At 53.2% G+C, this 9,147-nt stretch overlaps 1 protein-coding gene across 1 annotated transcript; it reads right to left on the bottom strand.

The window, feature by feature from the left end:
- Window positions 1–505: 505 nt before the first annotated feature.
- TMEM109 (transmembrane protein 109) lies at window positions 506–8,551 on the bottom strand. The gene is made up of 4 exons (XM_027579311.2): window positions 8,394–8,551; window positions 3,586–3,830; window positions 2,616–2,718; window positions 506–2,159 (listed from the first exon to the last, which is right to left on the bottom strand). Exons 2-4 carry the CDS (start codon window positions 3,820–3,822, stop codon window positions 1,768–1,770), a joined length of 732 nt encoding a protein of 243 aa, XP_027435112.2. The 5' UTR covers window positions 3,823–3,830; window positions 8,394–8,551; the 3' UTR covers window positions 506–1,767.
- Between the last annotated feature and the right edge of the window lie 596 nt (window positions 8,552–9,147).

The following is a 9,147-nucleotide window of genomic DNA, read 5'->3' as shown; positions in this document are numbered from 1 at the left end:
GAGAGGTCCGGACCAGGGCACCTGGCTGCACATTAGCATCTCTGTGGCAGCTTAAAAAGAAAGCAACAAAACAAAAAACCCACACCTGGGCCCCTCTACAAAACAACTGATTTAACCTATGGGCCAAGTTGAGAACCATAGTGCCAGAAACTCCCATATGGTGAGGGAAGGAGGGAGGGCAGGCAAATTTCCTGGCTGCCTTCGGGCCAGCCTTTCATAACTCTTGCACACCACGGGGGAAGGGGTGCCCTTCCTTGCTCTCCCCCACATACACACTATTCCAAGAGCGCGGGCCAGTTCCTGGAAGTTTTGTAAAGGGGGCATGACTTCTTCATTCCTCACACTCCAGGAGGGAAGGGTACCTGGTACCAGCCTTCTTTTTTGCTCCCCCTTCTCCCTTCCTTTCTACCAGCTTCACACTGCCCCTGCAGGGAGGAGTCAAGAAAACTGAGCCACTCCGCAGAAATGGATTTAGCTGGAGGGACAAATGAAAGCCATCCAAGACTTTGAGTAAATACATTTTATATGGAACGAGATAATAAAATAGCGTGCATTTTATTTAAAACAAACCAAGCGCTGATAAAAATATATATCACTGCTGCTGTGATTCCACATCAGACCTTAACAGTAAGAACTGGGCACTGAATTCATTCTTCACATCATGTGCTGGGCCTGGCAGAGGACGCCCACCGCCACCAGAGCCTCAGAGGAAGAAGGAAACCCCTGGTGGAGAGGGCTCAGGTGGCAGGCACCCTGCCCCTCTTGGAGGTTGGGAGAGGAAGGGGCCATGGTGTGCAGCTCTGGTTTGTCTGCTCTGCACTCCCCCTGGGCCACTGGGGTGGACCCTGATGAGCGACTCCTTAGTGGCAGTGAGTGGAGGGAGAGGGGTGGAGAACCGTCCGGAGCTGTGCGGACGAGAGGAGTCCTCCTTTCTCCTTCAGTGTCTCTGAAATCCCCACAGGGGATCTGATGGCCACTGCAGGGTCCTACTTGCAGGCACAAGCCTATGAAGCAGTCACCTTTTGCTCTGGCTGAAGGGGAATCAAGATTCCGAGAGGGAAAACTCTCTTCTTGACACAAAGCAGCCACAGTGCACTTTCCTACATACAGTACAGCGGCGGGCAAGCAGAGGGCCCTGCTGGCTCGGATTAAGGCACTTGTAACACACTCAATGTACATCCTCATTCCCAAACCCTTTGGGAACTACCCCCAGCCCTTCCCCTCAGGTCCCATATGCCCTGCCTCTTCCCCCTCGCTAGGCAATGAAGAGGACAGGAACATGCCTCGAGGGACTGTGGTTTGGGTGGAGTGCAGGGCTAGAAGGAGACAAACAGGAAGGAAGCTGGGGACTTGGCAGAGGAGGAGCTCCAGAAGGACAGGAGAGCGAGAGCATCAGAAGAAGGCAAGGCAGGAGGAGAGGGGAGCCGGCTGAGTCACGGGAGACCAATGGCAGGGATGTCCACTGAGAGCAGATGCACAAGCCACAGGGGAGACCCTGCCAACCCGGCCTGACTGAGGCAGGCTGGGAGCAGAGAAAGGGTTAGGACAACCAATTCCAGACAGAGAACCTCAGAAGATGGGGCTCCTGGGGACCATCATGGGTCATGGTCTTCCTCCTTCTCAGCTAGGGGGTCTGGTGCAGGGATGAAGGCTCTGACAGTTCAGAGACAGGGCAAGAAAGGGGCCGGGGGCCGGAAGGAGGGCTGTGCGATCCAGAAGCAGTGCAGCTCTTTGGTACGGTGAAGGTGGCCTTGTCCGGCGGCCTTCTCACTCCTCCTCCACGCTCCGGGGCCCCTTGGCCGCCCGCCTCTGCCGCCAGCGTAGCTCCTCCACCTGGCGCTCCAGCCCCCGGACCTTGGCCTCCAGTTGGGCCCCCGAGGCACGGCTGCCAGTGAGCCGGCTCAGCAAGGCGTAGAGGGTCAGCAGGGCCAGGAGGAGCAAGGCCCGGGTGGAGGGGTCGGGCACTGACCTCACCAGGGCCACAAAGCCGGCCAGGAAGAGAACAAGCTTCAGGCCCCACAGGATCCGCCCCAGCAAGGCCAAGACCAAGCCAAGGAGCAGAGACAGAAGCCAATAGACGACTAGGGCCCCTGCTCCCCACAGCAGGAACGTCTGGACCTGGCTGGGGCTGAGCTTCAGGCCCTGGGTGAGGTGGTCTCCTGGAAGAGGGAGAGTTACAGAATCAGCCAACCTGGAGCGGTCAGGGCACAGGGGGCAAGAACCAAAAAAGGGGGAGGAGCTACACCCCCTTACAAAGGAAAAACCCTTTCCCACAGGGTCACAAAGATAGGAGCTTGACTCTCAGCTCCCGCTCCTGCTGGCTGGGCGTAGATAACTGCCCTTGGTTGAACCGGTTCCTCTGCAAAATGCGAGTGATCCTCTGGGCTGCGGGTAAGGGTTAAATAAGATACTATGGCTTAGCACCATGCTCTGCCTGACATGAAGCAAACACCTGGGAGGTGGCAGTCATTAGCCCGCTTTTATGCTTGCCTCTGGGGAAACCCGGCAGGTGTCAAGCAGCTGGGAAAAAGTCTGGGCCCTGAAAAGATAAAGTCCCACCAAAAGGAAGTGACAGGCTAAGCTCCGGGAGACCTGACCAGTTCTCTGGCGCTCACCATCCACTCCCAAGGCATTCAGCAGCTGTGCAGTGATCCCAGACAGCGCGAAGAAGGCCACTGAGATGGCTGAAGAGATGGCCCACATCACCTGGGACAAGGTCTGTGGAAACAGCAGGGCAGGAGATGAGTCCACAATCAACCATGCTCCTTCTCCTTTAGGCCTCTGACCCCCGCCCGGCAAGGCCCGGGACGAACGGGTCCCACCTCCTTCTCAGCCAAAGGTTTGCCCACCAAGCAGGGACAGCAGGCCGTGTGTCCTTCCTGAACTGGAACTCGGGACATCTGTGCCCTCATTTAGCTGACTTGCCAGAATACTTTGGTGATGGTAGTAGATGAGTGTGTGGGGGGAAATCAACAAATCTCTATGGTAGTCACTCTGTGAAATTGGGGTCTTCCCAGGGAATCACGAAGTTGTGTGAAGCAACATCTGTGAAGGGTTAGGAGGTTTCAGTGAAAAAGGGGTCAATCAGCTCTACTGGGTGATGGATGTTACAAATGAGCGGCTGGACTGTTTAGAATGACCTATGCAAAGACTGTGATGCCACGCCTGGGATGCCCTCAGGGAGAAGAGACAGCCCTGCCTTACGCCCTGAGTCAGACCTACCTCTACCTCTACAGGGTTCAGGTCTTGATATTTTGCCAATTTAAGACTCTAGGTCGGATTTAGACCAAAGTCAGACTCTATCGTCATTCAGCGACATCGGTTTATAAAGACTGGTTCATTTCCCAGTGTTTCTGACAAGAAAGGGCAGGAAGAAGGGAAAGAGCTAAAGGTCCCAGGGCAGGAATCAAACAGTGGGACTGCAAAAAGCAGGGACCGTCTGGCTTCATTTTGTGGAATGTGGGGCTCTCTGCACCAGGGATTATGACGCACAGAGGATGTGGAGCCAAGACAGGGGGACCATGAACGTCTCCCCCTTTCTCTCTCTTCAATGTGTGTGGTCACAACAGGGACCACCGTCCTTACCTCGGAAACCAGGTGCATGGTCTCTGGCCCAAGCCAGTCGTCCAGTGTTCCCCGCATAGAGCGACCTATCTGGCTCAAGAGATCAACTGGGGCCTCCTTCTTGTGCTGGCCTGGTGGCACAAAGTCTGCATGGGACTGGGATGATGCTGAGTGGAGGAGGACGAGGGCCACTAGGACCGTCAGGATGACTTTGAGCACATGCTTGCCCCACGGTGAACTGCTGTCCGGGCCTGCCATGGCGGGGTCTGCCAGGAGAGAAGCACAGGGTGAGCAGGGAGCCAGAACTGGCACGGACACCCACTGGCCCAGCTATGACTTGCCCCAACACCCTCCTCCACCCCTACCCTGTTAGCTGAGAAAGGCGGAACTGGGCCTTTCAACTGAAGCTGGGCACAACCATCTGACTCATGGGTTCCTCCTTCACATTCTTTACCACTTGCATATTAATTAACCAGCAAGTATTCTTCAATGCCTTCAGGTGGATGAGAAGAGCTAGGATTATTCCAGTTCTAAAAATCCCATTTCTGGGCCTTAGGTGCTATGAGTATTAAAAAAAAAAAAAAAAAAAAAAAAGTGTGAGACTGTAAGGCTTTGTCCCCAGGGAGGTTATAATCTACTTAAGATAAAGCTGATATAAAAAAACAACTTAAAAAATAGCACACAAATATGATTACTGCTGTGTAATGATGTAAAGGGAAGCGCTCAGGTACGTGCTTGAGCAAGAAAGAACGGCACATAATGCCATCTGCTCTGCAGGACCATCGTACGAGGTGGGTATTAACCTCCTCGCCCTCCTGGTAACAAATGAGAAGAAATTGAGACTTAGGAGTTAGGCATTTGCCCAAGGTCACTGGGCTAAGTAGAAAGGTCAGGACTTGAACCTGAGCTTCTGCTTCGAACTGCACACTCCCTGGGAGTGAAGGTAACACAGTGGATCTCAACTGGCTGCTCACTGGAATCACCTGGGAGCTTCCAAACTACCGATGCCTCTGTCCCGAGCCCACAGGTCCTGGTGTCTGGTGTCACTGGCTGTGACCTAGGTTTAGACCTGCAAATCTCCCCTGGTGATTCCACTGCGCCAAGATGAGATGCGCTGACACAGAATGATCTCAACTCCCCAGCCTCCAAGGCAGACAAAGGGTTAAAGCACAACCTCTAGGGAAAGATACTGTTATTAATAAAAAGCGAACCACGCACCACCTATCTTGTACAATCGCCGCCATCAGGTAGGCATTGTTATACTTTTCTCCATTTTACTGATGAAGAAACGGAGGTGGGAGAAGCAGTAAGTGGGGAAACCAGGATTTGAAACCCAGGTGCATCTGATGTCGGACCCCTGGCACATGCCGCCCAGCTGGGTCATCTCCAAATTCAGTCTCAAAAGTGATTTAGAAAGTCACGCAACAGATTATTCTTGAGCTAAAATAAACCTGGCATCTACCAGTCATCTCTGTGATTTACTGGTGACAATTCACTTAACCACTTTGTGCTCTGAGCTTGCCTAACGTGATGCTACAGGCAAGTTAAGGCCCAACAAGTACCAATTCACTGAAGCAGGTGTGGATCAGCCAAAAAAAATGTTTGCCAAGTCTACCTTCCATTTGCCACAGTGCTTGAGAAATGTCAAACAGCACCAGCAAATCCCCTGTTCTCTTCCAGACTCAGAAATAAACCTGTAGGTGCACGGAGTTTCCGTGATTGAGAACCGGCGATCAGAGGCTAAGCCAGGCCCCAGGTACAGGAGCAGCCAGGTATCTGAAGTGTTTGAAGTTACCAGATCACTCGGGGAGTTGGCCAGAAATGGGAGCCACCAGGATAGAGAGGGAAGAGGTTCCCATTGTTATTTAGTGGAATGGAGAAGAGTCCAAGAAAGAGTTATAAAAATTTCATATCCGCGCACTTTCTGGCCCAGAAACAGCTGCCCTAAGTTCCTCTTGAGGTCTGTGGAATCAAGCAGGGCTGCAAAACACGCACTCATGGGGAGAGACCTCAGGCCGGGAAGCCTTTTATTCTACTCTCTTTGGCATAAATCAAGAACCAGATGGTTCCTGCCTGCCAGTGGTCAGACGTGAGGAAAACACAGGTCAGTTCCTGAGTTATCTGGGTCATAACCACCCTGGGAACTTAAAGAGCAGGGTTGCTATCTTCGGTTGGGTCCTATATCCAAGGACCTCTACCAGGAGGGATCAGATGTCGTCTCCTCTGTTTTAGAAGGTCAGGGTGACGTGAGCTGCTCCCCCCATGGAGCCTCCGGCATTCTGCGTTAGCCTCAACTTTCAGGCAGCCATTTGCCCCAGTCAACGGGAGCTAGGGGACCTTGGAATAAACCCTCCCCTGTGAAGCCATCATTGCCTTGCCAGCTGACCTTTTGAAATGCACCAGAAACCAAATCTAGCAGGATTCTACAGTGTGCCCTTTGCAGATAAGGGTGCAGCTCACTGGCTGGTCTGTTTCTTCCAATTGTTTTATTTAACAGGATTCCCTCTCGTTTCTTCCAGGTCCTTTCTAGGCAGCAAGGATCAGACTCACTGTTGTTCACCTCCTCACTGCAGCCCAATCAAATACTTTTAATAAAGAGAAGCCATGGCAGTCAAGAGCCACGCAGTCTCGAGCTCTGAGAGGAAGTAGGTCTTAAACATCATCTCCTGCAATACCTGGCCTCAAATGGTAGGCATTCAACAACAACAAATTGTATATGTGTGTATTTATATTTATGTACACAAGCGGCCACCTGCCCCAGTTGAGTGTGTCTGTATCTTGTTAAGCATGTTTATTTGTGTATGGGTGTGGTGCTTTATAATTTACAAAGTGCTTGTCTCCTCACTCCTCCTCATTTAACTCTTACAACAACCTGATAAGGTTCTGTGATTCCACATTTTACTCAGAAAACTATGGCTTAGAGACGTCAAGTGACTTGTTCAAGCTCACACAACGGGACCGGGCCTTGCCTCCAGAACCCAGGATCTAAATCCTGCCTCTTTGTTCCACACCCCTCTGCTGCCTCAGAAAGACACGGTCCCTGCCCTCAAGGCACTGAAAGTTCCACACCTAGCTCAAAGGGGAGAGGACATCCAGATTCCCACTGGGAGATGACCCACCTGCTGGACTTAGAGGTCATGGTTTTGTACCAAGAGATATGAGGTCGGGAAAAGATGGGGGCGAGACTTGCCACTTCTGTCCAGGTTTCTGTAAGATGGCTCAGGCAGGGCCAGGAGAACCCGGCTCAGCTGGGAAAGTGCTTCACTTAACTAAGGTAGTGAGGAGGCACTAGATGTTTAGCTGTGGTTTGCCAAGAGGACAGGGCGGGGCAGTCCACACACCCCATTGCCAAGGCTCCTTCCTCTGGTTAGCTTCCTTTCACACCGTGAATCACTACGTGGCAGGAGGGGCAGCTGATTTAGTGCCCTCTGCTGGCCCTGATTTTCCCTATCATTGCTCAGAGCTGCCCCCCATAGAAGAGTGGTTCTCAGCTCTGGCCGCCCATCAGAAAGGTCTGTCTGTAGAGCCTGTTCAAGCAAGGATGTCTGCCCCAAGAGGGGCCACCTTAGACTCTCCCAAAGAAGGGCTCAGGATTTTGTTTTTAGAGCCCCTAGAGGATTTCTGATATGCATAACCAGACAGCTGCCACAAGCGATCAGCAGCGCAGGAAGTCTATTTTAGGCAAAGCCTCCAAAGTGTGGCAGTAGACAAAGGAACCGAGACTTGCATCCCTGACTCAGTTCTGCCACAAATTAGAAGCCACTACCTTATGCCTATTCCTTAATCTGAGTTTCAATCTCCTCAATGCAAAATGGGGTTAAGCAGGGTTAAGAACTACTACGCGTTTCTGCAAGAGCTTTGTAGACCTTAAGGGTCAACAGAAATGTTGCAGTACACAGACAGCCAATATACCACTCATTACATTGTAGCCTAATTTAGCAGTTTATAGGCCAGCCTCCTCCATTAGCCTTTGACCGCCTCCGGTTAGACTTGACAACTTTTTTTGGAATCCTCATCGCCTAGCACAGAACAAGGACTAATAGATGGTTGTGAAACGAATATTAGACGACCGCCAAGAAGCTGTGAGAGTAGCAAGGGAGAGGTGGGGAGAAAAGGCTTATTTTTAAAGTTGATCCAAATAGGCAGCGGCCACCGGAGAAGCACAGCTGCGTTGAAAAGAAGCTCCTTGATGGGGCGAAGCTGCCCCTGAGGAAAATGAAGTCAGCGTCCCGGCAGGTGGGGGCAGCCCCCGCTAAACCCCTGACAGCTGCTGCCCAGCAACTGTTTGGGGGCAGGGCGACGGGCAAAGGGGCAGCTTCCTCCCCAGGGCCCAGCCTCCCCCAGACAGGGTGTCAGTGGCATGTGCTATTTCAAACAGCAAGTCCACTGCCAAGCCTTGCTGGGTGGCGTCGCTGGCAAGGGACGCGGCGCGGTCCATGGGCTCGGGATACCCCAAGGGACTCGGGGTACCCCGAGGGGCTCAAAGCAAGGCCGCGGGAAGCTGGGCCGTGAGGTGGGGTCGAGGGGGCTCAGCGCCAGCCTCGTACCCCAGCCTGGCAGCCGCCCCGCCTCAGCCGGACCTCTGAGCAGAGCTCCGAACCCTCTTCACCCCGGAAACGCGCGCCTCCCTGTTACCTAGTAACGACGCCCCCTGTTGCATAGCAACCAGGATCCGGGTCCCCAGTTTGTTTCCCTCGCCGGGCGCCGTCGGACCCCTCCCCCACGCGTGTTGGCCAGGCCTCGAGGCCCCACCCCGCTCCCACCTGCAGCGGCTGCCGCCTGCCCGTCCCGCGTTCTGCCCCTGGGCCCCGGTCTCCACTGGTACTCACCCGGCTCCGGCCACTACCGCCCTTCACGTGCGACTTCGCTAAAACGCGCCACCAAACCCGCGCCTCAACTCCGGGGCGTTGGTTTATCGTCTGCGCACGCGCAAGGCGGGATGAGCCTGGGGACCAACCAGTCCCCCTCCCAGCCCGAACCCTGAGCCGTGGGCGCATGCGCCCCTCTTGATCACTGTTGCCACCCCATCCCCCCTTTCCCAACCAAGCATTCCCATCGAAAAAGAGTGGGATCGGAAGTTTGAGCTGGGAACGGAAGTTTCTGGCAGGAAAGGGGGAAGGAGTGACTATAACTGGGCTGTGAAGTAAATAAACTGATCTTTGAAATTCGGAGTCAAAGCCTATCCCTCTCTTCAATACTTCAGCATTCCGGGCAATGTAGTTTCGGGCTAGTCAGTGCTTCCTGGGGCCTTGTGGGAAATGTAGTTCTAATCAAGAGGCACCTGGTCTTTTGAGGAACTTTCGCGCTAAAAAGGCACAAAGGAAAAAAGGTGTTAGAGGAGCAGTAAGAGGTGCTAGCGCTTGGAAGTTGCATCCGCCCCCTCCGAGAGCAGTTACACACCCGGAACCCTGCAGATAGCTCCCAATTGTTCACTCAATTTTAGAGAAGGAAAGGAACCAACTTCCAGACCCCATTTCTAAAAAAAAAATAAATAAATAAAAAAGGCAAGATCGTGAAGGCGAACAACAAGGGGTTTGGGATGAGGCGATCCCTTGTCTGCTTTGTGATTCTAGGCACGTTGCT

Source organism: Zalophus californianus, chromosome 11 (assembly GCF_009762305.2).
Source record: "Zalophus californianus isolate mZalCal1 chromosome 11, mZalCal1.pri.v2, whole genome shotgun sequence".
NCBI classification, from domain to species: Eukaryota; Metazoa; Chordata; class Mammalia; order Carnivora; family Otariidae; genus Zalophus; species Zalophus californianus.
The sequence above is the reverse complement of the archived record's forward strand: the minus strand, read 5'-3'. Positions and strand labels throughout refer to the sequence as shown.